Source organism: Cyclospora cayetanensis, unplaced genomic scaffold (assembly GCF_002999335.1).
Source record: "Cyclospora cayetanensis isolate NF1_C8 unplaced genomic scaffold, CcayRef3 CcayRef3_contig_72, whole genome shotgun sequence".
Taxonomy (NCBI): domain Eukaryota; phylum Apicomplexa; class Conoidasida; order Eucoccidiorida; family Eimeriidae; genus Cyclospora; species Cyclospora cayetanensis.
Window position 1 is genome coordinate 157,049 of NW_020312723.1, and position 22,205 is coordinate 179,253.

At 49.1% G+C, this 22,205-nt stretch overlaps 5 protein-coding genes across 5 annotated transcripts; 3 read left to right on the top strand and 2 right to left on the bottom strand.

Annotated features, from left to right (window-relative positions):
- Positions 1-1,343: 1,343 nt before the first annotated feature.
- Positions 1,344-4,016, bottom strand: LOC34620975. Its single transcript, XM_022734203.1, has one exon. It carries the CDS (start codon positions 4,014-4,016, stop codon positions 1,344-1,346), a length of 2,673 nt encoding a protein of 890 aa, XP_022586463.1.
- A 1,804-nt stretch (positions 4,017-5,820) lies between these two features.
- Positions 5,821-9,239, bottom strand: LOC34620976 (translation initiation factor eIF-2B subunit gamma). The gene is made up of 11 exons (XM_026335564.1): positions 9,159-9,239; positions 8,862-9,018; positions 8,337-8,645; positions 7,908-8,120; positions 7,592-7,758; positions 7,309-7,360; positions 7,003-7,181; positions 6,726-6,824; positions 6,454-6,537; positions 6,144-6,347; positions 5,821-5,934 (listed from the first exon to the last, which is right to left on the bottom strand). The coding sequence occupies exons 1-11, from the start codon at positions 9,237-9,239 to the stop codon at positions 5,821-5,823; spliced, it is 1,659 nt and encodes a 552-aa protein (XP_026191349.1).
- Positions 9,240-10,344: 1,105 nt separating this feature from the next.
- On the top strand, positions 10,345-10,764 carry LOC113146886 (vesicle transport protein GOT1B-like). The gene has a single exon (XM_026335561.1). The coding sequence runs from the start codon at positions 10,345-10,347 to the stop codon at positions 10,762-10,764; it is 420 nt and encodes a 139-aa protein (XP_026191346.1).
- Positions 10,765-12,786: 2,022 nt separating this feature from the next.
- Positions 12,787-15,330, top strand: LOC34620977. The gene is made up of 10 exons (XM_026335562.1): positions 12,787-12,860; positions 13,129-13,171; positions 13,267-13,465; positions 13,598-13,859; positions 13,971-14,118; positions 14,245-14,346; positions 14,442-14,525; positions 14,659-14,739; positions 14,886-14,979; positions 15,062-15,330. The coding sequence occupies exons 1-10, from the start codon at positions 12,787-12,789 to the stop codon at positions 15,328-15,330; spliced, it is 1,356 nt and encodes a 451-aa protein (XP_026191347.1).
- Positions 15,331-18,658: 3,328 nt separating this feature from the next.
- LOC34620978 lies at positions 18,659-21,628 on the top strand. Its single transcript, XM_026335563.1, has 3 exons — positions 18,659-19,945; positions 20,104-20,291; positions 20,785-21,628. Exons 1-3 carry the CDS (start codon positions 18,659-18,661, stop codon positions 21,626-21,628), a joined length of 2,319 nt encoding a protein of 772 aa, XP_026191348.1.
- Positions 21,629-22,205: the final 577 nt, after the last annotated feature.

The following is a 22,205-nucleotide window of genomic DNA, read 5'->3' on the forward strand; positions in this document are numbered from 1 at the left end:
TATGAGCTCTTCCATTTGTTCTTTGTATTGCAACACCCCAGCTTATGCTACAAGAAATAGTAAAACTTCAGCTGTTTAGTGTTCCAGGGCCCATATAGTTCCCATCTTACCCAGAGCTGACCGAGCTGCACTTTGCAAGTTTCCCCGCTAGTCATATTGACTACTACCCACTAACTCATTGGCTGATTGGTTGGCTGCTCGTGTATCCTACCCATAGCAGAGTGCGGCTTCTTCCACGCGAAACCGATCAGTTCGTTTGTGCAGAAAAATGCTAAGTGGGGGGGTTGCAGTAACGCTCATGCTAGCCAGCGTTGTTTCCCTGAGACCGGAACCTTGTGCGTGAGGGTAGGGCGAAGAAAGTGCTTTCGGGGAGATACAAGAGCTTCAACTTCAGCTTCGGTAAGGTTTGGGTACTGCGAGTCATGGGTTCCTGGTCTAGACACTGAAGCCCAAAACCCGACTGAAACAAAGAGCTCTCAAGTGTTCCTTTCTGACTGCATCATACGGCTACAGCAATGCTGCAGGCAACTTTGTGCATGCAGCTTTAGTGAGGCAGGTTAGGAGTCACCTTTTGTACTGCCTCTACGAGCTCATAGCTGCTGTCCAGGCCCGCAGTACTATTGTCCATAAAATGTGAGCTATTCCATTTATTTTTTGTATTACAACACCCCAACATATGTCAAAAGCCTTGGTGAATCTTTAGCTGCTCAGTGTTCCAGGGTTCATACAACTCCTATCTTACCTGAAGCAGACTGAGCTGCACTTCACACTTCTTCACCACGCAGACAATTCTGCGTCGTGGAGACGTGGAAGGTGGAAAAGCACCTATTGTCCAGGTGGAAGGAACGCCCGAAGCTATCCCCACGACGAAGGGTGAGAAAACAGGGACCCATTACAAGGGGTAATGCGATTCGAATCACAGCTTCCTATAATTTCTCCCTTGACCACTGATGAACAGGACGCGAACCCAAGGCCCTTCACACAGGTAAAACAGTATTTTACTTTAGTTATTTCTAGATAACATGTCTCAGCCCACTGCTACACACCACAGGGTGCCGGCGGAACTAGCCGGCTACTTCCTCTGGTAACCATAAAATCTAGCTGAGGCGCGACTCGTAAACGCACACTGCCACAAGTATCAGCTTAAAATAAGTAGTGTGCGCTGAGAGCACTACCAGTATTCACATCGTGCAGACTTAAAGTTGGAAAACTCACTCTAAAAAAACCGTGGCTTTGTTCTGGCAGGGCAAAGGCCAACCGTGAAGCGCACCGTGCCGCGTATCATCACGATTCAGCGCACTGTAGCAAAATGTTGTACGCGTTTAGCGAGCAATTTGCGCGCCTCAGCACGTTGTGCTGTCGTCATTGCTTAGTGCCTTAAGCTCATGTTCAACGTTGGCCCTGGCCTGCTGGACCTCCTCAAACTTCAGGCAGTCGAAGGTGCTTGTATCCGTCAGCAACTCCTGTAGCTGAAGTGCTCTACATCTGGTGAAAATACCGGCTTCTACAAAAAAGTATTCCTCTCGCAGGTTTCGCAGTTGCGTCGCCTGCATTACAGCGCTACCGGTGCACTCTAACTGCTCCAAGCGGCGTATAACCCGTACCAACTCTCCTCTTTCCCAGTCGGCTCGATCCTCCAACGTGTTCTCATGCAAAGTGCGTCTTATATTGGATGCTGGGGCCAATGTGGCAAGAGAGGCGGCGCGCTGCTTCCAAAGAAGGCAGGTAAGCAAAGCACAACGTTCCTCGAGCCCGACGCTGCCAGGCGACGCGCTGCCGACTGAAGACGGTCCGTTTATTTGCCCTTGAGCCTGTGTTGGTGTTGCTTTTGCAGCCAACTTAATTTCGGCCACCAGGCCTCTTACGGACCTCTCCCACGCTTCATTTTCCAAATCGCAGCTCCAAGTGGCAGCAGTACAGGTGGAAACGCAATGATCTTCTGCTTGTGAGCTGCAGCTGTAGCCTGGAGAAGAAACTCTCTTTAAACTAATATAACGGCAGGGAGAGGCCAACAGCGAACCCAAGAACAAACATAGCACAACTGGCTCAGACCGCGCAGATGACTTGACTTCATCCAGCCGTTTCAAGGCCCGCTCCAGCCGACTTAGAGTATGCAGCCTTCTCCATGGTACTGCGTGTTCAGCACAGAGAAGCCTCCACATGACGGCAGAGGACTCCCGTGAGGCCACTTGCTCACCACTCAACGATCCTACTAACCACTTCCAGGCCGCCTTAAACCGCGTGTACAACCATACAATCGATCTGCATCGCAAACAGCTCAGCTGCCTCTTGCGCAATTCAGTAGACCCCAGCTTCCTCCGACTAGCCTCCACCAGATTGCCTGAAGATTCGGCGGCTACTTGAAATACGAGAGGGTAGGCATCCCCATTGGCATCTCCTGCCACCAGACGGTCTGCTTGCACCACATTGTCTGCACGTGCCTCGGCCTCCGTTGAGCTCTCGACGCTAGACTCAGTTTCATCTAGCCTTCCCTTCCAATTTAGGAAGGAAGGCAAGCTTGCCGTAAGTGTTGCAGCAATGTGTGGAGCAACCTCGGCGAATATCGGCACAATTTCCACCGTGAGGACAAATACGGGATCGTATCCCAGCCTTTTGCGAATAGAGTTTACTGCATGGGCCCCTTTCAGGGTCTCTGGCGAAGCTACCAGGCAGTCAAAGGCGAGCCGGTCGGCAGGACCCACCGGGTCCGTTATTCTGAAGATCTGTAGCTGCGCCCGCCTCGTTGATGAATGTAACTCGACAACTGGTGGTAGTGCCTCCAACCCCGTACTAAACGTATTCAGCAATCCCAAATCCGGATCTTTGAACTGGGGTTGGGCAGACACGCTTCCATGCTCCTCCTGAATGGCCTCTCTGAAACCCCTAATAGAAAGCTCACGACCTGCAGAGGCTCCAACGAGCTGCAGGAAGGCAGCCGCAGCGTGAAGCCGGTAGGCAAACGGCTCGATGCCGGCTGCTGCCGCATCCTCAGGAGATGCTGCCTTCTTCTCAAGCATAGGGCCAGAGGTAACAGCCAAACCCACTGCGTCACTAGAGGCCAACATTGCCGCAGCCAGCAGTAACTGGTGGCCACCATGCAGTCGGTCAAATGTCCCAGCGACAACTGTATACTTGAACTTGAAGCCAGGGCCATCTTTTTTATCCTCTGCTGATCCTGTGAAACCAGCTGTCACGGTGGGGACCTCTACAACATCTTCTTGCTTTGCAATATGTCCGTTTACATGTATCGCATGCCGCGACGAGGCCGAGTAGTTGCACATTCCCTCGGGCGTAGTTGAAGCAGCATCATGTGAACTGTGGCCATTCACCACTATCCCAGGTGTGGCATCCTTCATGTGGTAAGTAGGCGGATCTGTATAGAGTGGACTCAGATGGCAGTGCCGTGGCCATATAGCGCAGGTTTCTTTGTCTGTAAATGAACCATCATCCACAATAAGCGGGACTGCAGTTGCGAGCTCAGCGTCTTCCATGGCGGGCCACCATAGATTCAATCTGGCAGTTAACACATAGTGGCGTATCACAGCTGTCCGTGCTTTAAGCACGCAGTGGCTCCAGTGGGGAGCCCAGTCGTTTGCTTCTACATGGGCAGGAGACTGAGATTGAACCATCCAGGGAAGCACGATGGGGACAGTTTGCACCTCAAGCCTGCGCGCTAGATCCCATAACTTCGTACTGAGACACACAATGAGCCTCCATGCCTCTGGCCCGCATGAAACAAAGCCTGCGGCATCGCCACACGGGTCGTCGCCGCCAACAGAATCATAGCTGCTGGAAGTTGCATTTGATGTCACACATAAAAGTACGTAGAGAGTACGCCTAGTGAGGACAAGCGAACGACCCAGAAACAACAACAACCGATCCATAAGACTAGGTTCCTTATTGCATTGCTCTTCGGTAGGCTTGCATCCAGCAGAGCGGATACTGCGCACGGCGTCCTCGCGGATAATGACACACGCGGCATCCTCCACAAAGCAATAGGAATTTAATGGAACCATCAAGGTGCTGATGGTTCACGGATCACCACAGGGTAGGCACACGCCACGTTTCTTTCTTGCAACTTCAATGCCATACTGGCAAATTACCCTTCGCCGAGAGGTTGCAATCGCCATAAACTTTCATACATCGTGATAGACTGCGAAGTTTATTTCGGATGCCTCGATTTAAGCGGCAAAGTTTGTGCATATATATGGGGTAATTTGTGAAAAAATCCTCAATCCCAGAGATGCCATTCTCAGGTCTAGACGGGTTGCCAACGCTGTCTCGGAGGTTCAAAAGCAAACGAATACGAATGCAAACTTACTATTTTTTCGTAAAGTGCATATACCACAATTTATATTGCACAGACGAGCACGCTCTGCTACAGAAGATATTGGGGCTTCGCCTCACTGGTCTCTGGCGTCAGCGCCACCCGCCATCGAGCCGAGCAGGCTCGTGGACGCTTCTTCGTGAGCATTAATCACAAAGGCTAAGCTTCTGCCGCGCGTCCCAATCTCAGGAAAGAAAGTGTTCTCGTGGTTGGGCTATGAACAAACGAAGCTGGAACTCTCGAAAAAGTTAGTACCAGCGGTTTGCATTCCGGGTGCAATTACATCATTACATAGAAATTTCTCAGCCGTTTCCATTCACCATTTGCCCTGCATGCAGTCAGGCCAACCTATGTGCCTGCCTCATTTTCAACGTGTTAGTTTATGAGTGGAGCTTTATGCCCTCTCCTGCATTCGTGTCACGACTATGAATCACAAGACAGTTCGTGCACTCACGAACTTCACGCTCAAACGGAAGCCTTTAATAATAATTGCTGTTTGGGTTATTCCTACACATCACTTCACAAATTTGGAGGCTACATTGTGTAGGGCATAGTTTGGAGTCTATCCTGCTCGGTGGCCGGGCAAATGTTCCTCCTCGAATACTTCACTGTCGGCAGGACGTGCGCGATGTGCCACAGGAACCTTGCTACCCAACACGGAACCCCCCATCTGTCTCCGTAGGCAGACACTAAACTCTAGACTCAATACAAATTTACTAGGAAGTCATTGATTCCTTCTCCAGAAAAGCTTTTTGCCTCCCCTAACTGCCACCCCGTCAGGGCCCTTAAAAAAGGGAATTGGAACTAGAATGCACATCGCTGCACCCTTCAAGAATCCTGGGCATCAACAGCTAGTCGCACATAGCACTTACCGCACACGCACTACAATACTGGGTTTTCCCCTGTCTAGCAAACAGTACTATGCAAAATAGCACACAAACTAACGAGTCTTTATTAATCCTCAATTGATATAACTGGTGTTGTACGTAGTGCTTGAACGTAGCTTGGCGCGCTACAGGATACGCCTCCATAGCCTTCAGGCCAAGATAGTAGATGTGGGATAGGTGTAATATCGGAAAAGACGAATGGGCAACTTTTGATTCCCGCCCACAGCAGCACAGTGCTGCTTTGTAAATTTCATTGACGACTACACAACTGGAAGGCCGGAACCTCTCACTCCAAGGAAACATCGCAGCTCTTGAACCAGCATGTATCATCTGGCGTTTGTGGATTCATAGTTCCTTTAACACTGCAATCGTTTAGGGCCTTCGGGTATTTGAAAAGCCACAGTGCAAAAACACCCGGTGAACTGCACCGGCAAATGCCATCTAGATCAACAATTGCGACGAAAAGGATTGCGATGTCACCTCATCACTTAAACTGAAGACCTGTCACTGCTGCAGATGCACCGACTGCGTACGTTCATGCACGTAACCCCATTTCAACTGCTGTATCTGCAGCATCTGCTTTTACTGCAACCATTGCTATGCAAATCACAGGTGTAAAGCTGTAAAATCCACTCCATCAGTAAAGGAAGGTAAAGTCGTGTCCTCCGCAATCGTTCCATCTGGTACGCAGAAGCCACCTCTAACTTGACAGTTTACGAGCTGCAATCGCATCCAAGAGGGCAAACGCATAAAGTTCGATCTACGAAAATTCCGAAAGAGCCAGCTTTACACACTGCATAATACTCTAACCCAAGAGACTACCTACAAGTCTTTATTGGTCAGGTCGGCTGTTCGTCTGGTAGAGTTGACAAGATACCAAGGTGCAAGTAAGTTGAGAGAACAACGTATATACATGCTCCAAGGCTCACTTTGCAGTCCTTTCCAACCTTTGCGCCAGGACAAAGAATAACACGCTGGAGCACAGCCTTTGGTCCAACCTCTACTCCGCTCATGAGAATTGACTGAGTCACCTTGCAGCCCGAGCGCAGCGTGGCATCCTTAGCCACAACGCTCCTCTTTACCACAACGTCTGCCTCCAACATGGCACCATCCGCTAGGACACAGTCGCGCATCTGGCAACAGCATAGTCCACAGCAGCAACAAAAGCATCTGGCCCCGTGTAGGCCAGCCTGTACTACCATGAGCTGCAAAAGGCAAGTCCGCCAAGGCTCGTCTCACGCTGCCAGGCTTCTTAGGGTTGTGTTCGGGAAGGGCCCAGTCAGGAAGAACGGCTCGTAACTCGTCCAACCGGCCGCAACAGAACTGAAAACCAGTATACAGCCTTAAAAGCCACTAAGTTTGGCGTAAGCTTGTACACACGGGAAGCAGAAGTTCCAATATGCAACGAAAGGTACTACCAGAGCCTGGATACACTGTAGGTAGCCGCATTGTGTTGAGACCCGATTGGGACATTCAACAGAGAAGGGGTATGGATGGGATAGAGTATTTACCTTGTTGTTCATCTCGCGGTAATCATTAAGGTTGTTAACACGGCAGCAGATCCCCGCAGAGTCTGGATGCATACAACAAACTACTCGGTTACCCTTGGCCTGCAACAAAGCGGTACAAAAAATCTCCCAGAAAGAACAAAAAGCAGTGAATCACCATTCAGTGACTTCTGAGTGCACGACCACCGGAAAAGCCATAAGCTCAGGCCAACAATGGAGCCAGGTATGTAGTTGTAAGACATTAAGGACTTGTGCAGCCGTGAACATTGATAATGCCTACTGGCCGAGGCGGGGGATTGGCTGCAGTATATAAGACTGGTAAGCCGCTTTCTGATGGCAATTCGTGCGTCGCTGAAGTGGCCGTTAACGAAGTTGAGGTAAACTCTTCCACTCCTTGACGCTGAAGAGCTCCCAGCTGCCTCTCAAACACGTCACACTCTAGCCGACTGTCGGACCAGACTGCAAAGGATGTAAACAGCCACAGAGTAAATCGCACCTGAGCTGTATCAAGGAGTCTCTACCATTGCGCTGCACATCCTGTCAAATGAGCTCACTTTCACCAGGAAGTAGCTAAAGACAATTTTACCTTGTGCTGCGTGGGTCATCTGCATAGTGATCATGTATGGTACGAGGTCAAACTGCGAGCAACCATGCAGATTAGCAAAGGCGCTTAGGAGCCGTTGGCTTAGCTTCAACAGTAAATTCAGTGCTACTTTCATCACCAACCCGCACGCCTAATGAGAAGACAGGGATTGGAAGTACCAAGGTTGTAGCGAACGCAGTTGAATCTGAGATCTTAGGCGTATAGAATGGGGTATGAAGTGGTTCCATATTCCAAACCCTGACGTTTTAAAATTAAGCAAGCTTACACGAATCGAGTAAAGGCTGTGACGCAGGGAAGGCTGGTCCAGGATCTTGAGCGTGGCATGTGCAAAGACGTAGACATGCGGATCGTAGTACTCGGGCAATAGGTGCTGAGACGGGTAGAGGAAGAGATGCAGCTTGGAAACCTGCAAGGAGCTGCCGTGGATCATGCCTGCACAAAGGGAGACACCAAAGATATCAAACAATTCCTCTCAAGCGTAGGCGGAAGAGAGTGTTTTTTAAAAGCAAAAACAAACAGAAGAACAAATGTCTAGCTGCCATGTTACGCCGACTCCCAGGTGCCCTGGTTCAGCTCCTTACTGTGTCTGTCCTGAAGTGCCAGAAGTTGAACACGTGAGTCATCCAAAACCACCGTCACAGGGTTTCCTCTGCTTGTGTCTACCTTTGCTTGTTGAGCTCCTTTTGACTTTTTGCCATCTCCGTTCCCTTTCGCCGGCGCAGGCGTCGGTTCAGCAAACGGGTCGCGCGGCATCAAATAAACTGTACAGGCTGCGCCCTCAACACGATGTTTATCTGTGCAATAAACCAGATCAGGGTAGGCCTCATCCCTCTAAAAGGTGGCTATGGATACCGGCCGTGCCCCGGCAGTCCTCATCCCATTCCTCAAGCGGCACTGACTGAAGTACAAATTCCCGTCTTCTTGGTCAAAATCATATCAAACAACCACAATGTTCTGAAACTGGGAGCGTCGGTTAAGGCCCTTGCCAATTAGGATTTGTCATGACTAACTTGCTAGCGCGAAAAAGTCCACATGGCCAATAAGGTCGCACGACAAAACAATGAAATCGGTTGTAATGAGATGGCGAATCTGCTGCAACGCCTCTGCTGTTCCGCATACCCTTTGATCAGGGTCGTCGGCGGCGTCGACTGAGCGGCGCCTGTTCCCCCCACATGAGCTATCCTCTCCATCTTCATCCTCCCCACGACGCGTGCACTTGAGGCCTACTACTTCGAGACGTCGAAAAGAGCTGCGGAACTCCTGCTGCAAGTAGGCTGACAGCTCTGCCTGCTGCTGTGCTTGTGTTACCACAATAACATCTGAAGCATGCACGAAATTATATACATGGATTGGAGGACATTCTGGGTGCCTAAGTGCAGTTGAGAACACGAGTTTCTACAAAGGATTCGACTCAATACACCGTGTTTGCATCGAACAATCATTAACCTGTGGCAGCGAATACCACCAAAACACGCAGCACCCAGCACATTTGGACAGGGTTCATGTGTCGTCGCAAGGGAAGGGTGATACCGTACCACCAAATGTAGCTTCTTGCAGGTTCCTGAGGCAATACCATATCATGGGTCTGTTCGCCACGGGGAGCAATGCCTTGCATGAGGCCGCACCAGGAGCACCATGTGCATCGAGTAGAGAAGAAAGACGGGAACCGCTGCCTCCGGCTAGAACAACCACCTGGAGAGCATACGAGTGCACCCACGGAAATACAGCCAAAACCCCCAGCTTCGCGCAGATTACAGATTATCCGCACCAAAATTCGCTACTAACAGTATACACACAATTTCTCCTGGGGTATTGGCGACCGTCAGTCTGACCTGAAACTCTGGAAATGGATTTTTCTGCTGCGAGGCATCGACGGGAGCCGCCATGCTCGTAGCGTCGGTGTGTGGTGGCATGGTCGCCTTAAGAGATAGACGCCTGGAACAAACTCATCGATCCACAATAGCCTATGTGCTTTGCATCGCCAAAAGTCCAAAAGGACCCGATGTGACCGATGTAAACTGCGAGTGCCCATGCAGGTCACCTACAGCAAGTCTACCACCATCATTAGTGTTGGATAGAACACTCACAGCAATCACAGTCCCCTGTCCAGAAACCCATTTAGTTGCGCAACTCCATACCAAGAAGCTTTTCTTCTCCAGTGTTCGGTACTCAAGCTTCTAGAGCGTCCTCACTTCTGACGCATGCGGCGGCCACAGAATGTTGGCACTTCCACGAACAGCTAGTTAGTGGGTGGGCAACAACACAGCACCTTTTCCGTTTTCGGTTAGCTTTGAATCGCAAGAATTCGGACATCCCCGCTAGGCGAGAGATGCTTTTGGGGCTGTCCTTTCAAACCTCCACGGGGCTCCGGTCTGTGAGTGTGGTTGAGGTGTTCAAGAAACAATATATAGTCCCCAACAGAAAGGCTGAGTAGAAGGATAATTTCTGACAGAGCAGTGATCTACATTTGGCCTGTGTCCAACTCCTGAGCCACAGCCCCTGGATAATTTTCCCCATGAAACTGGATGGCGTAGAATCAGCCCCAACGTTGTATAGGTTCAAAGCGCCCTTCCTAATGTGTAAAGTTCTGCGGTCTTTTTACCTCTAGGTTCAACTGCTGTGCTGAAGCCACAGCTGAACTGTGGCCCCTTTTGCAGAGGGAAGCCTTCACATTGGCCCTATTTCTTGATATACCTTGTGGCCTCCGGTTTTGGATTTCCTGTAATATCAAACACCATCATTGCGATTCGTATCACCAAGGACAGGATTCTAGTATTCTACGCCCAGTCTCCTGGGAGTTCAGCGAACAGACTCTTCCTCTTTGCATTTGTGCACTTGTGAACTCCTTGCAGCCGGTGACGCCATAATTATGGCAGCTCCCTACAGCATGGATTTTTGCCACCAACTTAAATAGCTGTCTGAAGGCGCGCTGCATGATAAGCCCATCCTTAGCCTCTGGAATACTATCCTCGGTGTTGCCTGCGGAAGCAGTAAGACTTCGTACAGGGCTGTCTTAAAATGCTGAGTGACGGACAGAGAATCGGGGTGGGGCTTTGTCTCTTGGGACTCAGCTTGGGATTTGTTGGCGTGCTGTGCTTTCTGGATCGGGCCTTGCTAACCCTTGGAAACTTAGCGTTTATGTCGGGTATTGGATTGGTACTCGGCGCCAAGAAAACGCTTCGATTTTTTGTCTTGAAGCCCCATAAGTGGAAAGCTTCTCTTCTGTATATCCTTGGAGTTCTGATGATCGCGTTGGGCTATGCTCTAATCGGGCTACCTCTGCAACTGTATGGCCTCCTGCGTCTCTTTGCCTCGTTCCTTCCACAAGTTCTGGGGGCTGTGCGTCTTTCACCCATTGGATGTTGGGTATTACAGCTCCCTGGATTCAAACAATGCACAAAGTGGGTGCTTGATGGAGACAAACAACTCCCTCTTTGAGGGTAGATTTCCCGGAAGCCACCAAGTTTATCGGCATGTCCGGCTTAGCTCAGCGAGGGTACATGCATGTGCAGCTGGTGGTTGATCCCCCTTCGGGACAGGACGCATGGACGGCTAATTCATGTCCAACATCCATCAGCGCAGACCATATGGTACAATGTCACCCATACCTGAGCTACCGGCGGCACCAGCTGGCGAAAAGAGCACCTCAGGGGGAGCTATCATGTATGGTGTGCCCCCAGCAACATTACACCCAACCTTTTACTTTGATGCTGTCTGCGTTTAGTAGTGATTCCGTCACTAGTGAGTACGGCATTTACACAATAACGTGTCTCACAAGCTAGCAGTGCACAGTGCTACAGAGTGTCATATAGGGGCCTAAACTCTAGAGGTATTGCATACTGAAAGCACATAGACTTCGCTGCATAATTTTTATTCCCTTCAAGTAGAGGGCATCGCTATTGACTGAGGACCTCGATGACAACTGGAGAGCAGGCTCTCCTGAATTAGCGACGTGTATCAGAGCGTTTTAGCATATACACGGTCTGCCCAAAACGTGATTGTGGCTCGCGGGGACGTGTTGTGTCGGACTGTGTTGTAGACAGAAGTAAATACAGCAGCTTCATTCATTTGCCCACGACTGATGTTACACGTATGCAAAAGAAGGCAGGGCGCCAATGATACTCAGGACCTCAGGGGGTTCCCTGTAATGGAAAGAGACACTGCTACAAACGGTGTGCGCCGCGCGCGCCAGACACCGCAGAACCATCCAAAGGCCATTGCTGCGGCCCAGTGCGGGGAAATCAGTGTGCTCTTGCATTCATCAATTTACTCTTCTTCTACTGATGAGTGCACAGGAATAATATAGGAAGGCCTTTTACGGCCTCCGGATTTGCTGGTAACAGGACTAGGAAGCCACCCGAAACAGACATTTTGGCCGAGTTGTAATGCTTTACAAGCTTGGTATTATTGCTGCTGAAGTTTAAACCTCGGTTTATTCGGACGTCGAAATAGAGCCGAAGTTCAATGTCAGCGGGCACTCAAACACTGCGTTGTGGCCCGTTTACTGTGCATACCATGTACAGGCTGCCCGCAGAAACAGTTTTAAACGTAACGATCATTTGCATGTGTCATTTGCACTCACCTTTTCCTATCTCGATACAGAACATTTCATCCAGTGCATTGGTTGAGGCCAGTATGCAAGCGGCATACTGGTGTCCTGCTGAGGCAGTCCGGGGCGGTGACCAGGTCGCGATCCGCTGGCGCCTTTGGGTTCGATAAAAATGGCATTCTTACCGTGTCTTTTCACAGCTTTGTCATACTTATAGTTTATCATCCTGCGATAATCAGAAGAAAGGGACCTTCAGCATTCCCCTGCTTGATGGCAAAGTTCTTGGATGTGTCTTCCATTGGCTTGGTCATCTGGAAGATTTGCAAAAAAACGGCTCTCCTTCCTGCTCATTCGAAGAACTAAACTGTCTGGATCATTGGTTTTAAAAGTTTGCAGCAGGTTGAAGCCTTGTGGAATGGTCTTGTCTTAAGTTCCTCCTTCCGCGATTTCCTATGTACTGGTCCGCGGTCATTTTGCATGGCAGTCCCGGCAGAGGGTCAATAATTTTTTTTTAACGCAGTGGTTTCAAATAAAGGTCATCACTGTCCACAACGACAATACTTTTCTCCAATTCGCTGCGCGTCTTAAGGTGCCCCGCTCGGAGCAGTGAAACACGAAAGTCTCCCGCTTCGCCTCCTGCATGGCCTACGTATCGACTCTCAGCACAGCAAACGGGAAGACGCTAACATAGCGAAGTCTGTGATTGTCCTTAATCCTGTCTGAAAGGAAAGGATTTTCTGGGGTGTACAAGGGGCAGCCACGCACGTAGGTGTGCGTGGTTAGAGTCCAGGTACCTGCTTCTGGTGCATGAAAGCATTCCCACTTGCAGGAAGGTCATGCAGCTCATAGAACAGGGCTTGCTGGACTCCTAGTAAAGTCTGGACGTGCAAAACACATTCTCTTACCAGGAAATGGAGAAGAACGACTGCGCCGAAAATCAGCGATGGAGGGCGATCCACGGGAAAAGAACCGAGGAGCTCCTCAGGTGATAGCAGGCCCGTGTTTTGCACTGCTCAAATTCCAAAAAACCATTGCTGCAGCAACCATGATTTATTTGTCGATCGTTATCGTTCCTATGTACTCCCACAGGCAACCAGAAGAAGTCCGGCTCAACACGTTACAACCGCGTGGAAAGGGAGCCGATATCAGAAGGTATTACAACAGAGTCACGATTAGTTCATTTGACTCCAATTTTGTCCTTCCTCCTAAAACCTTGACGTCCGCTTGAAAGCAGACGTATTTGTTTGGCGCAGAGGACCCGCTGCTGGGCTGCAGACAGACTGGGGACATGACGCCGTTAAAAGCTCGTTTCGGCGCTCACAGCCTCACGTGAGCTCCCAGGTGAGGCATTTGTCAACGCATTGAGCTCAAAATTACTTTTGTTTTTTTAGAAAGAGACGCTATGGGCTGTGGTCTACCAGTCATCGTATCAGACACCTTGCAATGTTTGTGTTTGTCAGGTTGCCGATCGTCTCCTTGGAAGAATTGATGATGAGGTCGGGGCGGTTCCTACCTCTAAAAGGCTTGAACTGTTCCAAAGACGTAACTCTAGCACCCGAATACAAGATATTATAAACTGGACGGACAGGAGTGAGCACATTGCCCCTGAACCATCCTGAAGGAAATCGATCAGCACCCCAGTGCAGGTCCGCGCAATGGTAGCAAGTCTGTCTACCGCCACCTGATTGTTTAATATTATCTCATTTGCCATTTCCGGCTCAGCCCAAGAAGAACCTGGAGTACTGAACGTATCTGGCGAACGAGGGCTTTCATTGGACAGTGCCAACTTCCGGTCTGTGCAAAGCCTGCGGCGCCAAATAGCACCTTCTGGAGGGCAATATCTTGGATCTATCTTGGAACATAGATTCGCTAATCCAGAAACTTCGTTTACAGATGGATGGAAGCCACATTCTAGTGGCAAAACGCAGTCAACGTTTCCACGTGATCAACACGGCATGCAAAACATCATTCAACACTCATATGTGTAAGTTATTCTCTGGAGCAACAAATACGAAATACTTGAGCACCTTAGTGAGTGGTTACACTCTCTTAGGCTCAAACTGTGCCAAGGCATGTGTGGGTTTGTGGCCTGAAGGAAAGGGGATCCTGTTGGTGGTACGCAGCACCGACTCTCCCAGGTTCACACTACAGAAAACCCATGTCGCTGGGGTGTTGATGTACTAAACTACCAGCTACCGGAGCCCCGAAAGCCAAGGGGTTTAGTCAATGAGGAAAGCTTAGGGGTAAGCCCCCTAAATCTATGATATTGCTCGCCAAAGTCCATTGTAATACGTTCGTGGAAGGGCTGTCTAAAGGAGCAGGACATGCGTCTTATTTGAGCTAAGTCTGGTTTTGTGTCGTTTGTCCAGACAGGATTGATCCCAAAGTGGAATTTCGATGATCCGTTGTGCCCAAGGAGAAAAACAACTAGCGTGATGTGTCAGGTTTCTTGTCGGGGGCACCTTGAGCCCGTAAGTGGTAAATAGCATCCCCTAGAGTGAAAACACTACACAGGTCAAATGGCAAGCGATTTCGCTAGATTTCCTATCTTTGCATGTGGATGCAGTCAACTCTGTGTCCCACCGAGAATGCTTCTCAAAAGTTCGCCCAAGGGAAGAAGAAGAGCGAAATGCAAGGAGATAGCCTTGATGTGAGAATACCACCTGTCCTTTGTAGCATTACTCAGTAGGTGCAACGAGCCATACTTAACAACTTAATTGGGCTGGTGGCGCCTATAAGCAGGATAATGACGATACTTGGTAATGTATGAAGTGGCGCCTCAGCAAACATACACACCCTACAAGGATGAAGGCTCTCGGTCTCTCCGAAAACCGAGTATCAGGAGGCCCCCCTGCCACTTGCAAGTGAGAATGCAATTTGGCGAAAACCAGTACTGTCCCTTTCTCCACTACTCATTTAGCATCTTTTGCTACCATCCCTATTAGCAAACACCAATCATTGAATTTATACTCTGGCAACATCACCACTTTCGTCCGATTATGGTTTTCAGGGAAGTCTGGTGCCCTTTGATGAGCCGGAATTTAGTAGAAAGCGGTGCTACAAGCAGTGGCACATGTGCAGTCTTCAGGTGAGCGTTATGTCGTGCAAGATCTACAGGAATACGCCACTATGAGAGTGGCAATCCCAACAAATGTTACGGCTTGTTTGCCTGCGGCAAATTTACAGGGAGACTTAACCCCGCATCATTTCAACCAAGATCAAGCAACGCGCCCTCAACCTGGATCACTACGGAGCTCCCTACAAAGCGGCTCACTGATGCCGCTCTAAAGTCCGAACAACGAGGCGGGTGTAGCAAGGCTCGTGGCGGTAAAGAATCAATTTCAACGCGTAACGAGGGAATAGATGGACCATTTTCGGGGGCCAACTTCGTAGAACACTCCAGCCATCGATCTGCAGACACAGGGGGGCAACGTCACAGGTATGCACAGGCTTAAGACCCCTCGTCCTTTTTCACCTGGCTTCTCGTTGATTCTGGGATCTTTTAGACCAGACCCGTATTAGAGCTTTTCTCTAGTGGGCGATGCAGCCAACGAATCTGCAAAGAAGGCCGCTACAAATGTTTTAAAAACGCATGCTGTGATGACCGGGCCATCACAGCATTTGCATTGCAGGCAGGTGCCAGCAACCATGTAATCGGTTTTCACCTAGTAAACTTGTTCTCTAGTTTACGTCACAGTGCATGTGGACATATCTGCTTGCACCACTCACAGTTGTGGGTTAACTAAAAGTCCTTCGGCCATTAATATCTGGTTGATGCAGATACTCCGTATTAACCTTGGTCACAAGGCAATGATGTTCTTCTAGTTGCATCATATTTGTTTTGGTCGTCACAGAATCCCAAAGTCAACTTATAGCTGACGGGACACACTGCGGTCGTGAGAAATGCCTCCCAGGCACGCATAATGTATTCTGTTTATTAATCGAGTCACTGTTCCTCACGATTACCGCTTTCGTAATTGTAAAGAGTCACGAGGCATGAGCTTTCATCTAAGTTTGAGCACATGACTCACAAGGCATCTTGAGCTAGTCGAGAATACGTCGAGAACCTTGCCGCATAATTGTCTGCGTTGGTCTAAGTGAATGCTAACTACAGGCCGCTTTATTTCCATTCGTTCTATACTGCATCCACCGTGTAAAACAATTATAGTGTAGCTCCTGATCGGCTAGGTAGGGGCAGGTGTGGCCGCTATAAAGATATACAATCCATAATGAATGCGAGTAGCAAGCTGTTTTTCTTATTTGGTTTAGTGGCAAAAAGCACCGTCCATAATTATTTGACCTATCAAAAACATAGGAGACGCATTGACTTTGTCACATTAACTAGGAGGCTTGAATTTTCGCCTGGCAAAAAGAAACGGTCGCAGCAAGGATGGACTGTCAACTCTTCGTGCATTTGTCATCTTTACGTTAAAGGGTGGCACACCCCAACTGATAATATAGGCACTAGTTATATTGTCTTCGTATTTTCATTGAGCTCACATATGGGTTCCATCCTCTCTTGTGGAGTGCTAACGGCACTGTTATTGACTCATTAGACTGCCAAAAATAGTGCAGAGATGCTGACCCCTGGCCGGTGCAATGGCCTGATAGCTGTATCGATACTAATTTTACGCGTCTTCCTGAGGATGGCAACATTTTTTTGTGAAGAAGTGGCTGATTGGTTAGTCTGCTTGTATATCTTTTTTACTGCAGGATAATTCATCTCAATAGAAGCAGGCATTAAGTTGTGTGCCTGTGCACTAGATGCTACGTGCAAAGAGCCGTGAACGCTCGAAATGCTTTTGGGGTGTCACAGCGCGCGGCCTAGGTGCCTCTCCCTTTTTGTCGAAGCTCTTAAGGGCACGGGCGGGAGAACTGGAAAGCTTTCCTTGGGAAAAAAACCCATTATTAACTTTAAATTGAGTTTACTGCTAAGTGCCTCCCCATGGAGACCTTAGATGAAGCATTACAGGATCCATGTACTACTTGTGATCATGATGCGAAATATTATCCAAGGGAGAGCTGACCGCCCGCATTGTAGCTTGAAGTGTGCCACATCACACTGTAACGACCCTTTTTGCGCAGGTATCAGTGCCAACTCGTGGAAGGAAAGGACAGGGCGCTGTCCACCCCGCAAACTAGATATCCATCCACTTAATTTTCTTTAAACTTGCTGCCAAATAGCAAAATGTTTAGTGTTTGTGCATTCTATGCATTTCGTGAGGTTCAAGCATTGATTTCTGATAGTTGGAAGGAGAATGGCCTTTCGGGCCGTTAACGCATCAAAGCTTTTAGCACTGTGAATGCATTGGCGCGCCTACCCATGCATCTGCTTGAGGCTGCTGTGGGATGCCTGACACACGACTGATAAGTTCACGAAAAGTAACTGAGGCGGGGTATTTCAAAGCAAATACTTAATTTTTGCAGTATTTGATTACCTCTATCGGAACTCATTCCGCACTACAGCTCATTCGGGCTTTGGAGAGTGACCAAAGGGTACAACTTTCGCTGCAGCTCACTTGAAGATTAGTTTCCTAATCTGTAGGAAAGAGCCCTTGCGATTTGTCTACTGGGTGCATTAATATTAGCTCTCGCTGGATTTTGTATTCCCTTTCGTACTACCGGGTGGCAAACCTGCGCAGTGGTGGAGAGTGCACCGTTATTGGCTGGGCCAGCAAGGTGAATGTGCATGATCTCACTAGGAAACTCCTGCTGCAAATTTCATTAACTTCAAGCTGCGTCAACTGGAGAGCTATGGCCTGCTCGTTTGTGGACAGCACATCAGGGCTGCTAGCCCACCACATCAGAGAACGCCACCCCCACGAGGGGCCACGAGCTGGCATGCGCAGTCGCCCTGAAGGACCACGTCAATTATCGAAGGCAATATGCTGCAAATTTTTTTAAAATATCATTGCAGATACATCAGGTGAAAGTAACATTGTGTAAGCTCATGCATTGTCCTGGCACGAGCCCTCAAGAATTGAGCCCTCGTTGTGCATCAACAATAGAAAGAGGCTTTGAGGCACAAATACATTATATTTCCTCTTGGAAAAGCCAGGCCAGATTGCTAGAGTAACTCCGTACTGGATATCAGAAGTCATGCAACGCATAGAATTTAGATGAAGGGCCGCTGGCCTCTTTTCACTCGTTTCGGCGCTTACCCCAAGTGTTTAGGCAATGAGTAAAGCAAGCGTATCACTTATTGTAAGAAATACGGCCTAAAAGCAGCAATAGACGAATTAGCCGATTTCCACCGAGATGTCTTTGTTGAAATAAGCTTTCCAGAACTGGAGAAGGCCAAAGCCAGTGCAATAGTCACCAACGCGAGCAAGCAGAGTTCTCTATGTTGGATGACTTTCTGAATTCACCAACCGTTATATTCCAAGGCTTCTTCGACCTATCAATACTTTCTTTTTTGAAAACAACTTTGTATAGCTCATCTCGAGTAGAAATTGTGCTTTTTCGTCCCTGTACTGTGGCCGAGACCGTTTCCTTGAAGCATGAGCTGACTTTCTTAATCGTTTTGCCTTGCATTCATCATTACCAATAACTTCAGCACTTCCTCTCTCCTGAGATTGCGAGTCTGGTGAAAATTTACCAGCCTTCTGACTGCCCTGAAATTTTCAACGTCTCTGAGAGCTTGGCAGCCTTCGGTCAAACTGATCATAGTGAGGGCGTTAACTTGCTAATAAGCCAGCAGAGCTTCTGCGCACCAAGTAGAACCAGCAGATCCATCCCTTATATCTGGCAGGCAACTCCCCGCTATTCCTAGCGGCCAAAACAATGCCCAACACGATTGCTTACGATTGGTCGCAGACAGCCACGCACTTGTCCTTGCATCTTCGCATCCCGTCTCTAAAGGCCGACCTGAAGCAGCAGCAGCAATGCCCTACTCTATCAATAACTCTTGCCAGCTGCTACTTACGCGTATGTCGTCATCCATGGATACTTGAGCTTGATCTATGGGGTGATGTTGACTATAAATCAGCAAAGGTTACACCAGGAACTGACAGTCTCTCCATTATGGTGCCCAAGCTTCATGAAGGTTTTTGGGGCTCTGTCTCAGCAGTTAGCAACCCGGCCTTACAGCAGCACGAGATAAGAGAACGGAGACGTATTGCCGTAGCTGCCTACACCGAATGGCAGGAGCAACAGCAACAAAAGCGTAGCGCTGCCCGTCATACTCGGAAAGAAGAGCAACAAAGACGTGTGTGGAAGCAGCGGAAGGAGCAGCGTGAATGGCATGAGCATCAAAAGGCCATGCAGGCGCGCCATGTGCTTGAGCAGCTACAGGACGACGTAGCAACAACCTGCGGACGGTCAAGCGAGTGCTCGACAGCAGAAGGAGCAAGTCTGTATGCGCATCATCGAGTAGAAAAGCCCACAAGCTGTCAAAAATATACCGAAGCCGATGTTAGTCATGAAATGAGCAGTTCCTCAATGAAGAAGCAGCTGCATGCTTATCATGCCCAACGCATTGAGAACAGCCGCAGCGGCTGTGAATGGACCGATCACAAGAACCAGCCACCACCAGCAACAAAATATGATGCTGACAGTTCTGAAATAAACAATAATGAGTCTACGGAAAGCGTGCAAAATGTAGAGACACCCAACGTCTTATGTGAAGCTTTTATCCGATGCCCCCCGGAGCAGCCTACTTCGCACACTGGACGCACAGAAACAGTAGATAACTCAGCTTGTGTAGCAGAAGATCATGGTAGGCCGGCGTCATGCACTACGGTTAGCGTTTCGTTTGGCGCTAGACGGCCGAACCGAATTCCAGCTAGGGGCCCTCGAGAGCCGCCCCTCCCCAACTCAACAGCAGTAATAAGTAACAGCACTATGTGCAGGGAAAAACCTGGGGACCTACCTCGGTTGCAGCAAACTAGTCCAGAGTGGCTGCACTCTAAAGCCACTCGCTTGTTGCTTGGAGGAGATCCAGCAGCAGCTGCTGAAGCCTATGGCATAACCCTGCGCCTGAAAGGGCCTCACACCTATCAGCCACTAGTTGTTGCGAAGGCCTTTTGTGGCCGCAGCTTAGCTTGGCTAGCGATGGGGGAGAATGAGAAAGTAAGCAAGTTTGACGTTCACTCCGAAGCCAGATTTCGTCTTTCAACCGCAATGCCATCCGCAACTACCGAAGCCAAAACCAAATGTAGCACAGGGCATCCAGATGTGCTCTTGATTTCCTTAGAAAGTATCAAAACCAAATGTCTCCCTTCCTGTAGGCTCTATCAGACTGTAAAGAAGGACTGGAAGCTCTGCAAGATGCGCAGCGGCAGGCAGATGCAGCAGCAGCTGTCGCAGGGCATCCGCTAGGAGAAAATCGGCAGCAGCACATGGAAGCTTTGCACTTGCGACACGTCCTCCTAGCCCGACGTGCTGCTGCGTTTTTGAGGGTTAACGACCTTGAAAAGTGTGTGTGCATTTTGCTTATTACCAATGGCACTAGAGAAACCTAGCTTGGAGCCACACATAGTACATCGATTATTATTGAACATTGACATAAGAATATACCAGTGCGTTGAGAGTTAAGCTGCTTTAGCAACTGCATCCAAATTCACTTGTCTAATGTAGTAAAGGTGTTACGTTCAGTTCAGAGAAATGTTTTGGAGAGCTCCTTCAGCTTTTCCCGGAGAAAGACCGAAGTACAGCAGACGATGGGGAATTTTCAGAGAGCTGCTGTGGAGCAGCAAACAGGGACGCAGTAGCTGCAGATTTGCTGCATGTTCAAAGGTAGGCACTAGAACTCTGTAACTGTCATGCTCTTTTACAGAGACGCGGAATAGATAAACTTTTCGCGCCGAAACAAGCCAGGCTTGTTGACACCCCTCATGCTGTATAGACGCAATTGTTCCGATTTGAGGAACGAGCAAGCCGAAGGCCAACTGTAAATGTGTGCGATCCAGATTACGGCAAATACAAAAGAAAAAACAGGATGCTGATACGGCACTTCGCTTGGCCTTGAAGTGCCATCAGAAGCAGGCTGTACAACACTTCGACTCGTCACTCTCAAAGGAAGAGGACCTAGTTCAAGGTTGTGTGGCGCCAACAGCGGGAACTGAAGTTGCTCAGCAATCCCACAGAACGTATTTTCTGCTGCAAAGGAGCATTAGGTTGTATGTGCACCTGCTAACTCACCTCGTTGCTCCAGAGTCATCATCCGCGGACAGTGTGCATGGCGGAGTGGCAGTACGGGATATACACGTTCCGTCTCAATCCACCACAGGATACGGGTGTGCAAAAACGTTGGAGGACCCAGGTTTATTGACTTCATCCACAACCGCAATCACGTCGACGCCAGCTTCCGTTACCCTAGGCTGTATAGCAGATGTACCTATTGGGGATATAGTAGACGCTGATGCCGCAGCAGCGACAGAAGCCGCTAAACGGCTTGCAGCTGCCCTTCTTACAACAGTAGCACATAAAGGCAGCTTTCCATGCGCTGCTGCCGCAGCAGCTGTCCTTTCAAACATGGCTCTGGCTCTCCTTCACCTACAAGTCAGCTCCTGTGCTTCCGCGGCCGTAGCGGCTGCCGATGCTGCAGGAACACTGATCAGGCATGCGGAAGAAAGATTGAATCTCCAACAAATCCACGTGCAGGGGGTCATCCCACCATTAAAGGAAGAAAAGCAGCACTTGCTGAAGCTTTGCCAGCAAGAGAATGACAGGCAGCTGCATACAACGGTGCAGGTGCAGCATTGTCTGCCAAATATATTGGGAACTTTGCATCAGGTACCTTCTGCTGACTGAGCTTCCAGTCATGTGTGGTGTATAGCATTGCACAAGGAAGTCGATGCACGACTGTTTACACGCATGGGTACAATAAGAAAAGAACGATTTATGTTGAGTGAACATTCTTATCAGTATTGTCCCGTTCAGCTAGTGCATCACACTCAGTGGCAAAAAGCGAAACAACTTGGGAAATTAGTAATCGACTTTCGAACTCTGCATGTGATATAAGCTGCGTTTCATGTGCTCATGATGCAGAGCAATGAGCATTTATTTCGGAAGTTGAAACAGAAATTGGCGGCCCGACGTGCTTTGGCTCATCGCCAGCAGTGAGAGGCCTGATCAATGAGGCATACAACTCTTCTTGTCTCGACTTGTTTGGTCCGACACTGCCGTGTGGAATTGCGTAAACATGTCTTCAAGGCAACAAAAGCGACGGTTTCCTAGAGCATACTCAATGCAAGCTTTTCCCGTGACTTCCAGTGGTCACTATTTTCTCTCGACGCAATTATCAATTCTGAGGTCATAATGAAAAAGTCCTTTCCAGCAAAAAATGCAACTGCCCTATCAGGAATGAAAAGTTACGTCGATCGGAACC